This window comes from Acomys minous (assembly GCF_964271855.1).
Source record: "Acomys minous genome assembly, chromosome: 2".
NCBI classification, from domain to species: Eukaryota; Metazoa; Chordata; class Mammalia; order Rodentia; family Muridae; genus Acomys; species Acomys minous.
Window position 1 is genome coordinate 18929219 of NC_140484.1, and position 16869 is coordinate 18946087.

General features: G+C 45.8%; 1 protein-coding gene across 3 annotated transcripts in view; it reads left to right on the plus strand.

Moving 5' to 3' along the window:
* MMS19 (MMS19 homolog, cytosolic iron-sulfur assembly component) overlaps positions 1–16775 on the plus strand; it is a 36335-nt gene extending 19560 nt beyond the window's left edge. For 2 of the 3 annotated variants that reach the window (XM_084749418.1, XM_084749420.1), the window contains 23 exons: positions 2256–2342; positions 2974–3048; positions 3603–3680; positions 4227–4365; positions 4613–4767; positions 4878–4956; positions 5198–5323; positions 5511–5592; positions 6032–6132; positions 6236–6385; positions 8174–8329; positions 9885–9984; positions 11008–11110; positions 11254–11322; positions 11512–11638; positions 12654–12754; positions 13257–13313; positions 14044–14230; positions 15126–15208; positions 15316–15480; positions 15551–15610; positions 16247–16347; positions 16422–16775. In XM_084749418.1, coding sequence (XP_084605544.1) covers positions 2256–2342; positions 2974–3048; positions 3603–3680; positions 4227–4365; positions 4613–4767; positions 4878–4956; positions 5198–5323; positions 5511–5592; positions 6032–6132; positions 6236–6385; positions 8174–8329; positions 9885–9984; positions 11008–11110; positions 11254–11322; positions 11512–11638; positions 12654–12754; positions 13257–13313; positions 14044–14230; positions 15126–15208; positions 15316–15480; positions 15551–15610; positions 16247–16347; positions 16422–16449 — 2409 coding nt within the window. In that variant the 3' untranslated portion in view covers positions 16450–16775. The remainder of the gene's footprint in view (positions 1–2255; positions 2343–2973; positions 3049–3602; positions 3681–4226; positions 4366–4612; positions 4768–4877; positions 4957–5197; positions 5324–5510; positions 5593–6031; positions 6133–6235; positions 6386–8173; positions 8330–9884; positions 9985–11007; positions 11111–11253; positions 11323–11511; positions 11639–12653; positions 12755–13256; positions 13314–14043; positions 14231–15125; positions 15209–15315; positions 15481–15550; positions 15611–16246; positions 16348–16421) is intronic. The other variant, XM_084749419.1, reaches the window with a different exon arrangement.
* The last annotated feature ends 94 nt before the right edge of the window (positions 16776–16869 follow it).

The following is a 16869-nucleotide window of genomic DNA, read 5'->3' on the forward strand; positions in this document are numbered from 1 at the left end:
CAACTTCCTCGGCCTCCCCAGTGCTGGGATAAAAGCCATGCACCACCACGCCACCACGCCCGGCCCTGGTCTTACTTCTGAGAGTGTGTGTGTAGTGAGAAGCACATGACGTATGTGCCATGGGATACAGGTAGATATCAGAAGACAACTTTATGGAGTCAGTTATCTTTTCCACTTTTACATGGGTTCTCAGGATTGAACTCAGATCTCTAGACTTTCGCAGCAAGGACCCTTACCTGCTGAGCCAGCACTGGCCCCGTTAATCCTACCACCACTCTCTGTGTGTATGTGTATCTACATATATATTCATGTTCTTTATCCCCTCATAGTTTTTTGACAGGAAGCCCTGAGCACATGTGAAGGAGTTATGTGTGAGCTTCTATTTTGCTATTCTTCCAGAAAAAGACCTGAGATGTGTCAAGCAGAAGAAGGCTAAGACCATCAATACTGGTTTCATATCCCTTTGGCCTCCTGGTGCAGCACTGAGCCCCTCTACTGTGCCCCTAAAACTAAAGACCCTTGTTACCCAGTCTTGAAAATTAAACTTCAAGACTCTGCTTTGACTAAGGAAAACAAGAGAGGTTCTCAGATGGCTTCTCTGCCCCATATGCAATTCCAGCTTCCCTGAGAATTGCCTCTTCCAAAGCCTTCCAGGGGCTGTGCAGTGGTGGTCACTGAGCTATCCCCCAGGTCTACCTGGGTTCTTTCATCTTAGATGTGTTGAGTCATTTTCTTCTTACCATCTACCTTCCAGGTTACAGAATTTTGTTTCAAATACCTCTTACCTGGTTCTCTTCAACATTGAGCTTTATGGCTTTTTAAAAATTAAAAAGAAAAAAAAACCTTTACTGTAATTTTGGTGCAGTTTCTAAAGGAGAAAAGGAAAAATCTGATTGATATTTTGAGTCGGCTAGTTTGACACAACAACTATCAATGCTTTTTATGCTGTCATAGTTGCTGCTTTTTATACAAGTGAAAAGAAATAGAAATGTCCATCAAAGAGAAATTATTTAAATGAACTGGCTTAGTCACACAGTAAAACTGATGCTGTAGAAAAGTAATACCATTTGAAAATGTTTTATTTTTATTTTCATTCTGTTTACTTGAGACAGGGTTTCTCTGTTTTACCTTGGCTGTCCTGGACTCATTCTTTAGACAAAGCTAGCTTTGAACTCAGAGATCCTCCTGCCTCTACCTCCCAAGTGCTGGGATTAAAGGTATGCGCCACCAACCTTGGCAGGAAATGTTCTTAACGTAATTGGCAGTGTAACTCAGTGGTAGAGTGCTTGCCCAAAATCTTGGGTTTGATTCTAGCACTAAACAGGTTTGGTGGTGCATACCTGTAACACCAACACTTGAGAGGTAGACACACTGGTTACATTAAATTGCTCCAAGTAGCCTGAGCTACACGAGATCTTATCTTATTAAAAAGGTGCCCTTAATGTAGATATTGAAAAAATGGATCACAAGCCATACAAACACACACTAATCTTAATGTATATACAGAGAAGCAGTACAACTGACAGATGATGGGGCTTATTTCTAAGTGTTAAAATAGTAGATCAGAAAGAAAATGTGTGATTGGGTTCAGTGTTTTAGCTCATATTACTAATACTAGCATTTGAGAGGCTACATAGCAATTATATCTCAAAACACAAAAATAGAGCTTGAGAGATGGCTCAGAGGTTAAGAACACTGTCTACTCTTCCAGAGGTCCTGAGTTCCCAGCAACCACATGATGGCTCACAACCATCTATAATGAGATCTGGTGACCTCTTCTGGCCTGCAGGCATACATACAGGCAAAACATTGTATACTTAATAGATAAATACATCTTAAAAAAACAAAAAGACACCAAAATAAAGTTGGAGGGGGAATGTAATATACCTGGGGCTAGGAAGGTAGCTTAGTGGTAGAGTGTTTGCCTGAAGTATACAAAATCCTCAGTTTAATTCTAGCACTGCAAAAAATAAATGCCTTTCTGGGTATCACCACCCAGTGTACACCTTTAATGCCAGCATTCAAGCACAGATTAGCTGGGGCTACTTAGACCCTGTCTCAAACAGAAAAATAAATACATACCTAAAAGACAAAAATATGTTAAGAGTGAGCATGTCTTCTTGCTGGGGCCTCATGGTGTATGATTGTACTAGATTGGGTCAAAGTATCACCTACTCTGCAGGCTTGCCAGGTTCAGATTTATGTCCAAAGGTGGCCTAAAATTACACAAAGCCATGATTCCTTTCCATTTTCAGCCACCTAATGATCCCTATGGCATCCAGAGAGATGATCTCATCCTGAGTCTTCGTGCTGTGCTGGCTTCTACACCACGCTTTGCTGAGGTGGGTCTGGTCTAAGTTAAGGTAATAGTTTCTGCCCAGAGAAAGCTCTAAAGAAAGAGCAATATGGTGGCTGAAGAGATGGCTCAGCGGTAAGGGCACTGACTGCTCTTCCAGAGAACCTAGGTTCAAATCTTAGCACCCACTTGGCAGCTCACAACTATGGGTAACTCCAAGATTTGACACTCTCACATAGACATAGATGCAGACAAAGCATCAATGCACAAAAATACACTCACAGAGATCCACCTGCTTCTGCCTCCCTGAGTGCACCACCATGCCTGGCTAAAATGAAATTTTTTTTTTTTTAATGTAAAAGCAATAGAAGAAGGAATGCTCTTACACATTTTAGGGTTTGGTATCCTGCAAGTGTCTTATTTGCCAAATATTTTTAGACTTTCAGTATAGAAAACTTCACCATCTCATCCCCTAAAAAACTAATCTCTTCTGTATACTTGAGATCCACCAGCTTTTCTGACAATGTGCCTGTTTCTCAGGCACCACAATGTGACTGGATAATTGGCTTACAGATGTAACTCAGAGTCTCACTCCTTGATGTAACACTGTCTGTTAGGTATTAGTTCTGATGGCTAACACACTATCTCAAGCCTAAATTTTTCCTTCTTTTCCACAGTTCTTACTGCCACTGCTAATTGAGAAAGTGGATTCTGAGATTTTAAGTGCCAAGCTGGATTCTCTGCAAACTCTGGTGAGTGTTTCTCCTTGTAGGATCTGGCTATCTTTACACAGGTTAGTAGTACTAAAGTACAGTTGCTTGGCCAGTGGAGGTCAGTTCATGAACCCCATGGGCCAGGATCTGGGCTTATTTTATAGATCTGGGCACCATGTCACATTTGCATTGTCTTATTCTATGTAACCAAGAACTTGTCAATGCTCATGATGTTCCTTTTTGGGTTTTGAGAAAGGGTCCATTAGCTCAAGCTGGCCTTGATTTCTTGATCTTTTTACCTCCACCTCCCAAGTGATGAGATTACCTGTGCGTTGCCATCCCAGTCTTTGTTTTAGGGGAGATTGAATGCTGGGAACTGAACCCAAAGCTTCATATATCCTCAGTAAGCACTCTTCCCCTGGGCTACCTGTCAGCCTGTGCTTTCATAAGAGTCGGGGTGAGCGCTTTACTCTGCCCTGGGTCGGACTGATAGGACACCTCAGAGGGTTCCACTGAGAGCTTACCTCATTAGCCCCACGTATTCTCAAGCACCTTGAGTGTGAGCTGGCTGATGCCTGCGCTTCTCCTGGCAGAACGCCTGCTGTGCTGTGTATGGACAGAAGGAACTTAAGGACTTCCTCCCCAGCCTTTGGGCCTCTATCCGCAGAGAGGTGAGTGTTAGTTGGGTAAATTCACTGCTCTTAGGTGTCAGGCACGAGGAGGAGTCATGTTCCCTCCCTGTCCTTTTTCCTATCCCCCAGGGTCAAGATGCTGTGTTGGTCTTTTCAGTGAACAAGCAAAGGGATAGATATAGACTTCCAGTTGAATGGCAAAGGAGACAGTTTCCTTATGAGGGAACTGCTTTATGATAGTCATGACCCCCTTTGTACAGCGCCTGCTTCTTGTCCTCTCATGGCAAGGAGCATAGGTCATGGTGCTCTGGGACCATCTGCATGCAAAGGGAGAGAAAGAGACTTAAAGGTCACTAACCTCTGTTTAGCATTGGTAACCTGTTTCTTACAATGTGTCACTTCTAGTGGGCAAAAGACTTGTTGAACATTTAACTAATGAAGGAGGTACTACTAAGTTGGCGTTTTAATTTTCATTGCTGTGCCCCCAAACATTCTCAAAGACATATCCTTCCACACCCCAAGAAAAAAGACAGTGGGTGGGTGGTTCAAGCTCACCTCAGTAGCCATGGGATCCCTCCCTGACAGGTGTTCCAGACGGCAAGTGAGCGAGTAGAGGCTGAGGGCCTGGCTGCCCTCCACTCCCTGACTGCGTGTCTGTCTTGCTCGGTGCTGAGGGCTGATGCTGAGGACCTCCTGGACTCCTTCCTCAGCAACATTCTACAGGGTAATGGGACCATGCAGCCAGCAGGGGAGTGAGCACCTTAGAGCTAGCATTCCTTTGGGACTAGTGGCCCTCTGTGGGTGGCTCCCACGTGCCCAGTAGTTTGGAGACTGCAGCCCTACTTGTATAGGAGACAATTAGATGGTAACTGCTAGCAAACAATTCCAGGTGTCGTCTCCAACCTCTATGATTAAGGGGAGTCAGGCGATACTCAGCCTACTCCCCAGGTCTGTGATGGCTGCCTCTCTAGACTGCAGGCACCATCTATGTGAACCAGACATGAAACTCGTATGGCCTAGCGCCAAGCTGTTGCAGGCTGCTGCAGGTGCATCTGCCCGGGCCTGTGAGCACATCACCAACAGTGTGCTTCCCTTGCTGCTGGAACAGTTCCATCAGCACAGTCAGGTAAGGGGCAGGCGGGACCTGGGTGCTGGGTCCTTTCTTGGAGTGATTGGGCCCAGATAGAGCCAGGGTTTTCTCTTATATCAGAACCGAAATCTTTTAAAATATTACAGAGCAACCAGCGGCGGACAATCCTTGAAATGATCCTGGGTTTCTTAAAGCTACAGCAGAAATGGAGCTATGAAGACAAAGGTGAGATCACTTTGCAGTTGAGGTCTCCTGGGCCCTATAGCCTGGTAGTGTAGCAGGGCAGAGCAGTCCAGGAGAGTGGGCCTGTTCAGAGGTTGCAGCACAAGACCGTACTTAATGGATTGCCATTTTCCAGTGCACATTCTGGAAACACTGTGGGTTTCAGCTCTTAAAATCTGCCCAACGTTGTCTGCAGCACTACAATCAGCGTAAGCCCTTATGATATGGCCTCTGTCTCTTTTAGATGAAAGGCCACTGAGTAGCTTCAAGGACCAGCTGTGCTCATTGGTATTCATGGCTCTGACAGACCCCAGCACCCAGCTTCAGCTTGTTGGCATCCGGACACTCACAGTCTTGGGTGCCCAGCCAGGTACATCTCAAAGGAGAAAAGCTGAGAACTGGTATTGATCCCTCCTTCCCTTACCTGTCATAAGTGAAGACAGTGATTTCCCTGTTATCACTGCAGCACTGGGTGATGTGAATTTCTGATAGGATTTCTTGGAAGGGTGGTGGCTGCAAGGAGGGAAAGATGTAGTTTGTGTTCTTTCTAACCACAGATCTACTATCTTCTGGGGACTTGGAGTTGGCTGTAGGTCACCTGTACCGACTGAGCTTCCTGGAGGAAGATTCCCAGAGTTGGTAAGCATCTAAAGCAGTTGAGGTATCCTGGTTAATTGTTCCCTACCTTTGTATCAGCAGCAGCAGATGGAGCAAGGGCCAAGTTTTTTGCTGTGTGGTTAGTGGTTGGACAGATGTGGAGCTGCTCTCTCTTTTAGGTACTAGGAAAACCTATCCAGTCGGGCAGTGATAGTGCATCCCTTTAAAACCAGCACATAGGAGGCAGAGGCAGGCAGATCTCTGTGAGTTTGAGCTCAGCCTGGTGTACATAAGTGAGTTCTAGAACAGCTAGGGCTACACAAGCTATACAAACAAACAAAAATTTAAAAAGACCTGTTCAACTGAGTGTTGTAGGATTGGGTCTTGCTCTTTAGCACATCCTGGACCCTCCTGCTTTCGGGCAGTGGGAAGAGTGATGGGCCGAGCTGATGCATCAGCTGATGCTCTTCCGTGTCCCCAGTAGGGTGGCAGCACTGGAGGCATCAGGAACCCTGACCACTCTGTATCCTGGGGCCTTCAGCAGCCACTTGCTACCCAAGCTTGCTGAGGAGCTGCATAAAGGTATGTGCTAATCTGTGGCCTAGTTCTTGCCAGCAAGGCTTTCTGAGAAGGGTCTCCTTCACATGATCACACAATGAAAACTTACCTCACTGATTGCTTTCAGGGGAGTCAGATGTGGCTAGAGAGGTTGGTCCCACCAAATATTCCCGGCATTTCCGCTGTCTGCAAGCTTTGTCGGCTGTTTCAACACACCCCAGCATTGTCAAGGAGACACTGCCTCTGCTGCTGCAGCATCTCTGTCAGGCAAACAAAGGTAACTACCAGTAATACTCATCAAGGGGCTGGGCTAAATGGAGCCCTGAGCTAGGCCTGTAATTGTAGTTGTACATAGCAGTGACATGGTAATTCTTTAAAAAACAATACCTAAAAACAAAAACCCCCAATACCTAGTAAAGTATGTATAGTAATGTTAATGTAGTAAGTGGATATATATTTATAAAGATATTTGGGGGCTGTCTGCTCTTCCAGAGGTCCTGAGTTCAATTCCCGGCAACCACATAGTGGCTTACAACCACCTACAATGTGATACAATGCCCTCTTCTGGCATACAGGTGTACATGCGAATAGAGTACTCATATACAATAAATAAAATCTTTTAAAAAAGAGATATTTGTATGTTGATGTACAGTACCTTTCAATACAAATACATCAGAAGAAAGAAAGTAATGTATCTATCAACTCACATTTCTTCCTTTCTTGTATCTTGGGAGTTTTCAGAATCATGTCTACTAGGTATTTCGTAATATTCAGGATCTTTGTCATCCATAGTTATATCCTCAGAGCTGCCTGGTCAGCTCTTCTAGCTATTTCTGCAAGCTCAAGGTTCAGTGAGAGACCAGGTCTCAAAAATAGGGTGGAGCATGATTAAAGACACCTATGACTGCTGGGCGTGGTAGCGCACGCCTATGATCCCAGCACTCAGGAGGCAGAAGCAGCCAGATCTTTGTGAGTTCGAGGCCAGCCTGGTTTGCAAAGTGAGTTCAGGACAACCAAGGCTATTACACAGAGAAACCCTGTCTCCAAAAAAAAAAAAAAAAAAAAAAAAAAGGACACCTATGGCCATCAACTCTTAGCCTTCATGTGCACACCCACAGAAGTTATTCTTCCAATCCAGTGTGGTGCCCAGTGTCTGTTCTCCCTTTCATTTCCTTTCCAGGCTCTGGTAACTAATATTTGAAACATGAAATATTTTCCTTTCTTGTGGACATGATGTGTAAAAAATGTGTAAAAATGTGTAAAAAAAAAAAAAATGGAGGGGGTTCCTGGAGAGATGGCTTACAGGTTAAGAGCACTGACTGTTCTTCCAAAAGTGCTGAGTCAATTCCCAGCAACCACATGGTTACTCATGACCATCTATAATGAGATCTGGTGCCCATTTCTGGCATGCAGGTATTACATGCAGGCATAACACTGTATAATAAATAAATAAACTTTTTTTTAAAGGGGGATGAAAGAAAGGAAAGGCTGCTGTGGATCTCAGTACCACCCCGCAAGTCTCTCTGTCTTCAGAATGAATGCGCTGCTCTCCCAGGGTTGCACATGTGCAGTCTTTGCAGCTCTATGGCTAGAGGTCCTGTTGTATGACAGTTGCACTGTGAGCTGCGGGTAGCTGAGTACATAGAGCACTTGACTAGTATGACTCAAACCCTGGACTGCATCAAATGGACGTGATCTTACCTGCCTGTAAACCAACACTCAGAGGTGGAAGCAGTAATATCAGAAATATACAGTCATCTTACAATACATGAACCAGGGTTCTCTGGGAGGGTTGTATGTAGCATTCCCTGTACCTACTGGCACCTCTCAAATGCCTGTCACTCTGTCACAGGGGCCTTGATGCATTAAGTATGCATGTGGTACACAGACATACGTATACAGGCAAAACACCCAGACTTACATATACATACATATGTATGTACATAATACATACATACATACATACATACATACATACATACATACAATTTTTTAATTTAAAAAATATACCTGAAAATGCTTTAGAGAAAACCCTACAGAGCATACTGAATTTGTCTCCACACAGGGAATGTGATTACAGAGTCCAGTGAAGTTATTGCTGTCTGTCAGAGTCTCCAGCAGGTGGCAGAAAAATGCCAGCAGGACCCTGAGAGCTACTGGTATTTCCATGAGACAGCTGTACCCTGCCTGTTTGCATTGGCTGTGCAGGCTTCCATGCCAGGTAATTTTTTGTTTCCATCCTCTACGAAGTTGGCTTTCTAATAGCTCTGGACAGCACCACCTCCTGGGTATTTCATGTACTGCGTGTTATCCTGTTAAGTATGGATTTCACAGTAATGACCAGAATCCAGTGGTAATAGCATCAGGCAAAGGAGTGCACATTTTAATTGCTATACAGTTAATTTATTAGGATTGAGCTTTGGAGTCCAGTAGGTCAGGTATGGTCTCATCTTCCACTTGCTAACTTTATAAAATGCCTTGTCTGAATGTTCCTTCCTCACCTATAACGTGCAGAATAAAGCATCTTGTGTGATATGTGTGTGTGTGTGTGTGTGTGTATAAGATCACATACATTGTGTAAGGACTAACGGTGCTGTGAGACAACAGTTCTCATTGTATGATAGTTGCTATGAAGATAAGCACATCTTTAAATGTTTTCATTAGACCAACTTTCTACTTTCAGTGTCAATCAAGACTGTCCACATTAGACAGCCTCATTTGCCACTGCTGCCTGTCGTAAGCACAGTGCACAATGTTCCTCCTCCTGTGCCCCTGGGTCAGAGCTGGGCAGCTTCTGCCTCCCTTTAAGGTTTAAGATGCAGCATTTCTGCAGGATACAGTAGACTTGCTGGCTTTCACCAAGTGTGGTGGAGTACTGCTATAATCCCAGTGGAAAGTGGAGTTAGGAGGATCAGGAGTTCAAGGGTAGCCTGGGCTATGTGAGACCCTATGTTTAAAAACTAAAAATAAATAAACCATGATGGCAGTGCACGCCTTTAATCCCAGCACTCAAGAGGCAAAGGTAAGTGGGTCTCTGTGAGTATGAGGCCAGCCTGGTCTATAATGCAAGTTCTAGGCTAGCTAGTACTACACGATGTTACCCTGTCTCCAAAGCAGGGTGTGGGGGAGGCTGAAATGCTAGGGGCTGGAGGGGTAGCTCAGTAGTTAGAGGTGCTGGCCGCTTTTCCAGGGAACCTGTACTCAATTCCCAGTGCTGGCCCACATTCACCTTCCACTCTAGCCCCAGGGGATCCCATACTCTCTTCTGGACTCTGAGGACACCCGCGCTCATGTGCAGTAACTGCCCCACTTACGCACACACAATACACATATACACATAATTTTAAAAATAATAAAAACATGTACAAATGCTTCAGAGTTAGCCTGTTATAAGGACAAAAACTACTTTGAATTCCTTTCTCCTTTTCACTTACTAGTCTCACTATTTAACCCAGGTTTGACCTCAAGTCCACAGTTCTCCTTACAAGGCTGTTACTGTAGGCAGCCTTGACCCAAATTTGCGGTGCTTTTTTTAATTTTTTATTTTTTTTCGTGGAGACAGGGTTTCTCTGTGTAGTCCCGACTATCCAGGAACTTGCTCTGTAAACCAAGCTGACCTTGAACTCAGATCCACCTACCTCTGCCTTCCAAGTGCTGAGACTAAAGGTGTGCACCACCACTGCCAGCCACATGTGGGTTTCTGAACCACAGTAGTGGCCTTGTGGTTGCGTGGATGTACATGTATAGGTGGGTGTTTTGTTTGTTTGTTTTTTCAGCAAAGGAATCATCAGATCTGAGAAAAGTCCTGTTGGAGGATGAGGTCTTAGCTGCCTTGGCCTCTGTCATCGGCACTGCCACCACCCACCTGAGCCCTGAGTGAGTATGAACTTGAGTGACCTGCACCCCAGGGAAGGAGAGAACATTCTTAGGCAAAAGCCACTGATAATGCTTTCCCAGTTGTCCTTTGCGCCTGTATGTAAGTGTGGAGGCAGTTGTTTTATAAGTTTGATGAAACAAAAGAAAGAACTTTTAAAAACACCATAGACTATTGGGTAAGCCTTGGACTTAATAGGGTTTTTGTTGTTGGTGGTGGTAGTGGTGTGGTGGTTTATATTTTTAGGGTTTATTGTTGTTGTTGTTGTTTTGCTTTTTTAGTTTTTCGAGGCAGGGTTTCTCTGTGTAGCCTTGGCTGTCCTGGACTTGCTCTGTAAATCAGATGGGCCATGAACTCACAGACATCTGCCTGCCTCTTCCTCCCAAGTACTAGGATTACAAGCGTGCACCACCGAGCCTGGCTCTTGGGAGATTTGTAGGTTTATTCTTTCATGTGTATTGGTGTTTTGCCTGCATGTACATGTGTGCACCATGTGAATGCATGATGCAGTGCCTTATGCAGACAGAAGAAGGTATCAGCTGGAACTAAGTTAAAACTATTGTTAGCCTGCATATGTGGGTTCTGGGAACCAAAGTCAGGTTCTCTGCAAAAACAAGTGCTCTTAACCACTGAGCCATCTTTCCAGTCCTGGGATCACCAGTGGACTGTTTTTAAACTATGCGTTGAGGGGCTAGAGAGATGGCTCAGTAGTTAACTGGCTGCTCTTCCAAAGGATCCAGGTTCAATTCCCACATGGCAGCTCACAACTGTCTGTAACTTCAGTTGCAGGGGATCTTACACCCTTCCATTAATGAACATTAAAAAAACCACAGCAACAACAAAACACAATGCATTGAAATTACAAGACGGTATGGTAAGAGGATAGACATTGATTGGTATTGGTTCATTTCTGTACTATCAAGGTCTAAAACAGAAACTATTTTTGTGCCAAATTAACTTGTTGAATATGTGACTAACCATGGCACCGACACACACCCTGATAACACCTGGTACCCTGTCTCCAGACTAGCTGCCCGGAGTGTCACCTGCATCGTGCCCCTCTTCTTAGATGGCAACACCTCTTTTCTACCTGAAAACAGCTTTCCAGACCAGTTCCAGCCATTCCAGGTAATAGTCTGATGCCTCTGATGGTGTAAGCCTCAAGTCCACATCCTTCAGACTTAATTTTAGGACTATTCTGGGATGGGCTGAGGGACACACATGTCTACTGCTAGTAGGACAGGCTCAAAGGAGCTCTTCTTTCATCACAGGATGGCTCCTCTGGGCAGAGGCGGCTGGTTGCACTGCTTACAGCTTTCGTCTGCTCCCTGCCACGAAATGTAAGTCAGCACATTGAGACCCTGGGATGCAGAGGTCCTCTGGCCTGAGCTGGCCACAGCCTAAACTACCTTTTGCTTCCCCTCTTAAATACGTTCTCTTCCATACTGAACTCTGATGTCACTTTCTACTGACTGCTTCTTGGAGTTCAAGTGTCTTCTGGGTCCATTACATGGCCAGGTTTTCTATAGGTGGAAATCCCCCAGCTGAACCGACTCATGCGGGAGCTTTTGGAGCAGAGTTGCGGCCACAGCTGCCCCTTCTCGTCCACTGCCGCCGCCAAGTGCTTTGCCGGGCTCCTCAACAAGCAACCTCAAGGTACTGGGCTGGGCCTGGGTCCGGAGCCGCCCTCAGCCACCTAGTGATGAAATCTACAATTTTAGTCCTTGTTCTCCTTAAAGAAGCTTATAATAGCTGGGTACAGTGGTGCACACCAGTAATCTCAGCACTTGGGAGGCAGAGGCAGGCAGATATCTGAGTTTGAGGACACCCTAATCTACAAAGTGAGTCCAGGACAGCCAAGGCTACACAGAGAAACCTTGTCTTGAAAAACAAAACAAAAAAGAAAAAGAAGCTCATAGTGATTACTCTTTACCTACTGTCTTCAGATGGTCTTATCAGAGACTATAGCGTTTGGCAGAGCATCTCAGGGTCCAAGATGAGAGTAGAAGGAGCAGGTTCAACTCACTCTTGCAGGCTTACTCCATCATGGTGCTATGAAGAATAATTTTTAAATACATATTTATGTGTTTGTGGTCTGGAGAGATGGCTCAGTGGTTAGGAGTGTGTACTGCGCTTAAACAGCAATTTCCAGCCGTCATGCCCTTCCGGACTCCTGGAGCATTGGCACTCAAATGTACATGGCTGCACAGACACATGCCTGGACATACTTAAAGATAATAGAAGTATTTTTAAAGGATGCTTATCTTTTGTATATGAGAGCTTACCTGTACGTGTGTGCATCACATGGGTGCCTGGTGTCCTTGGACGCTGGAAGACCCCTAGAACTGGAGTTATATGTGCTTGTGAACTGACACGTGGGTTGTGGGAGCCAAACCCGGTCTTCTTTAAGAGCAGCTAGTGCTCTCAACTGCTGAGCCATCTCCCCAGCCTCCATGGAGTAGGTCTGTATTGGAGTAGACAGTTCTGTCTCCAGCATTGTGCTGAGAGTGCTGCGCCTCTGCCGTACAGACTGTCCTGCTGGCATTCTGTCATTTTGATTGTCCTTTTCTAACAGCTTCCCAGGTGCTCTGCACTAGATGACTTGCATTCTTTGTCATTAAAGGAAAAGACCACATTGCCATTGCACAATTATGTCCTCCTTCCTTTTTAGGGCAGCAGTTGGACGAGTTGCTCCAGCTCGCTATGGACACAGTGGAGGCTGGCCTGGCCTCTGAATCTTCCCGTAATCAGGCTTTCACACTGCTACTCTGGGTGAGACGGGAGCATAGATGCTGGCTAGACACAGATAATCATGTCGCTAAATAAAATACCTGTTTGCCCATAATAGTTACTTTTCTACTGCCCTGTTAAAACACTGTGACCAAGATGGCTTAGAAAAGAAAGCATTTAATTGGGTATACGGCCAGTCTCAGGAGGTCAGAGTCCACAGTGGTAGAGCGAAGGCGTGACAGCAGAAACAGCAGAGAACTCAATTCTTGAGCCAAAATAGGAAGACACAGAGAGACACTGGGAATGGCTTGAGTCTTTTAAAACACAGAACCCAGGCCCAGGACACATTTCCTCCAGCAAGGCCATGCCTCCTAGTATTCCCTGAACAGCCACCACCTGGGGACCAAGTACTCAAATGCCTGAGCTTTTTGGGGCACAGACATCTCATTCAAGTCACCAAAGCTCCTGAGCCACATGTAGCAGGTGTATCTTGGGGTTCTGGAGTTTGAATGTCAGACCCTGACTACCCTTTTCCCTGTTACAGGTAACCAAGGCTTTGGTCCTCAGGTACCATCCTCTCAGCACCTGTCTTACCACCCGGGTAAGTCCTTCCTGACACATACCTGGGATCTAAAGAGGAACTTTCCTTAGATCCCATTACCTCTTACTGTTCTTTTCTGAAGATGGATCTATTTGTGTTGGGTATGGTGGTGCGTGCTTTTTAATCCCAGCACTCAGGCAAAAATAGGCAGATCTCTGAGTTTGATGTCAGCCTGGTCCACCTTAAGAGTTCCAGGCCAGCCAGAGCTATAGAGAGAGACCCTTGTCCTAAAGGGAAAAAAGTATTTATGTGTGTGTTTTGTATGTGTGCCACATGCATGTCTGCTGCCCGAGGAAGGCAGAGGACATTGCCAAATCTCCTGGAAGTGGAGTTACAGACGGTTGTGAACCACCATGTGGATGCTGGGAACTGAACCCAAGTTCTCTGAATGACATGTGCTCACGACCAGATAACCTCTCCAGTCCCTGGACTCTTACTTTTTTGTTTGTTTGTTTTTTGTTGTTGTTGGTTTTTTGTTGTTTGTTTGTTTGTTTGTTTTTTTGAGACAGGGTTTCTCTGTGTAGCCTTGGCTGTCCGGGATCCACTTTGTAGACCAGGCTAGCCTCACACTCACAGCGATTCACCTGCCTCTGCCTCCGGAGTACTAGGATTAAAGGTGCATGCCGCCACACCTGGTTCTGGTCTCTTATTCTTACAAGGCTTTCATCCTCATTGGTATTAGAAATTTGTCCTTCTAGCACACTTGAAAGGCTCTTTTTCCTTTCACCAGCTCATGGGCCTCCTCAGTGATCCAGTACTTGGCCCTGCAGCAGCTGATGGCTTCTCTCTGCTCATGTCTGACGGCTCTGATGTGCTGACCCGTGCTGGCCATGCTGATGTTCGGATTATGTTCCGCCAGCGGTTCTTCACAGACAATGTGCCTGCTTTGGTCCAAGGCTTCCATGCTGCTCCCCAAGGTGTCTGAAAGCTGGTCTCCAAATGCATGGAGCTCTCCTCTTGGCCACAGTCCCTACAGTAATTTAGAACCCAGATGCTATACTGTGGTCTGCACCTACAAACCTGTACTTCATCCCACTTTTTCCTTTGACGGGTACATCTGAGCTATTAAGAGCTCAAGAGGCTTATTGTTAAAACTGTGTGTGTGTTTGTGTGTGTACATGCAGACATTATTTTTATTACATGTTTTTAATTAATTGCATGCCACAATATACCTGTTGAGGTCTCTCCTTCCACCATATAGGTCCCAAGGATTGAACTCAAACTGTCAGGCCTAACAGCAGGTTCCATTACCCACTGACCTGCTGATCACTTCCCTGGCCTGACTGGTCTTCCACTGCTCTCCACATTGTTTGTGTGCATGCGTATGGATGCATGCATCTGGAGGTCAAAGAACAGCCTGCAAAAGTTAGTTGTACCAAGTGGATTCTAGGGATGGGGCTTAGGCTATACAGGCAAGATCCTTTACCTTAGCAGCTGTCTTGCCATCCCTTCTACTGAGTTTTTGAGACAGGATCTCTCAGTGAACCTAGAGCTTGCTGCTTTGTGAGGATTGGCTAGTCACCAAGCCCCAAGCACTCCATCTCCACTTCCCCAAGGCTGGGATTGCAGGTGTGCACTACGGCACTTAGCTATTTACGTGGTTCAGTGGGACTCGTGTTGCACAGAAAACACTTTCCCACCTGAGCTATATCTTTCCACAGGTCTCACACTGTAGTGCAGGCTGGCTTTGGATGACCACCCCACCCCCCACACCCCTTTTAATTGTCTGATGTATGGGTTAGAGATTGGAGTTGAAATCTCAAACTCATTGTCTAGCCCATCTTGCCTCCTGTGCATCTCTTTTCCTCCCAGATGTGAAGCCGAACTATCTGAAAGGCCTGTCTCATGTCCTCAACAGGCTGCCCAAGCCAGTGCTTTTACCAGAGCTGCCCTCAGTAAGTCGTGCAGTCACCCCTCAGCAAGGGAGAGGGCTGCTCCATGGCGAGGGCTGGTAGAGGAGAGCCAAACCATAATGTGCACCCCATTTTCCATTGCCTCTCAGCTCCTTTCCTTGCTGCTGGAGGCACTGTCCTGCCCTGACTCCGTGGTCCAGCTTTCCACTCTCAGCTGTCTCCAACCCCTTCTACTAGAAGCACCCCAAGTCATGAGTCTTCATGTTGATACCCTGGTCGCCAAATTCCTGAACCTCAGCTCCAGTCATTCGATGGTGCGTTGAGCCCAGCATATCCCTTTAGTGCCTTTCTCCTTTGTCTCCTCTGACCTCGTTTGTGTTCCAGGCTGTCCGGATTGCTGCTCTGCAGTGCATGCATGCTCTCACTCGCCTACCCACTCCTGTGGTAAGTCTTTGAGACAGAGTGGTCTCTGTTGTCCAAACTGGCCTGACTCGTGTGAACTGACACACCTGGTTGGGTTTTTTTGTTGCTGTTGTTTTCTGTTGTTGTTGTTTTTTTTTCTCTCTCAAGTGAGATTAGCCACCCAACTGAGTATGGTAAGATAGCAACTACATACATGGTACACATAGCAAAGCACAGACTCCCCACCACACACACTCCCTGGGCGCTCAGAATGGTTCCAGTAAATTCTGACCACCTGATGACACTGGTCATCCTGCCTCTTCCCATCATTTGAGTCTCACTGCAAATGTGTAACGTATGAGGTCCTGTGTTCAAACCTTAAATTAGAAACATGAGGCTGGAGAGACAGCTCACTGCTTAAGAGAACTGCCTGCCCTTCCAGAGGACCCAGGTTTGATTCCCAGTACCACATGACAGCTCACAGCCATCTATAAAGCCAGTCCTAGGGAAGCTGATGCCCTTTTCTGGCCTCGAGGTACCAGGCATGCACATAAAATAGGTAACTCTTAGATGTGGGGCACATCTCACTTCCTCCAGAGTATGAGCTATCTAGTGTCAGAAGCACCATTTCCTACTGCTCAGTCCAGCAAGAGTAAATGATGTCCTCTAACTTCACAGCTGCTGCCATACAAAGCTCAGGTGATCCGGGCCTTAGCGAAGCCTCTGGATGACAAGAAGAGACTTGTACGCAAGGAAGCAGTATCAGCCAGGGGAGAATGGTAAGCTGTAGGCTGAGGGGAGTGATGGCACCAAGAACCTCACAGCAGTGTTGCAACATCCTTTGTGTCTACAGGTTTCTGCTGGGGAGTCCAGGGAGCTGAGCCCTTGGTCCTGGCCTAGACCCTTCTGACAATCTAACCTGCAACTATCAGCCATCCCAACAGACAAGGAGACCACAGCCTGTCTATCAATGGATGCAGTACAAATACTGGGCTTCTGCATGGCTGTACAAACTTAGTGAAGAAACTGAGTGAGACTTGTATTTGAGGAAAAGACCTTGTGGCTGTTCTGTGTCAGGAAAAGGAAGCTGTGCTGCTGAAAGGTGAATGCAGTTGAGTGCAACCTTGAGGGCTAGGGATCGTTGTGTGTGTGTGTGTGTGTGTGCACCTGCCAGAAAATAAAATTTGTCTTTTTTTTTTTTTTTAAATAATGGGCAGATTGACATGTATTCCCTTTATCCTACATATGCCAGAATGTTTCAGAAAACTCTCAGCCCTTGAAAATAAGAGCTATTCAGTAGG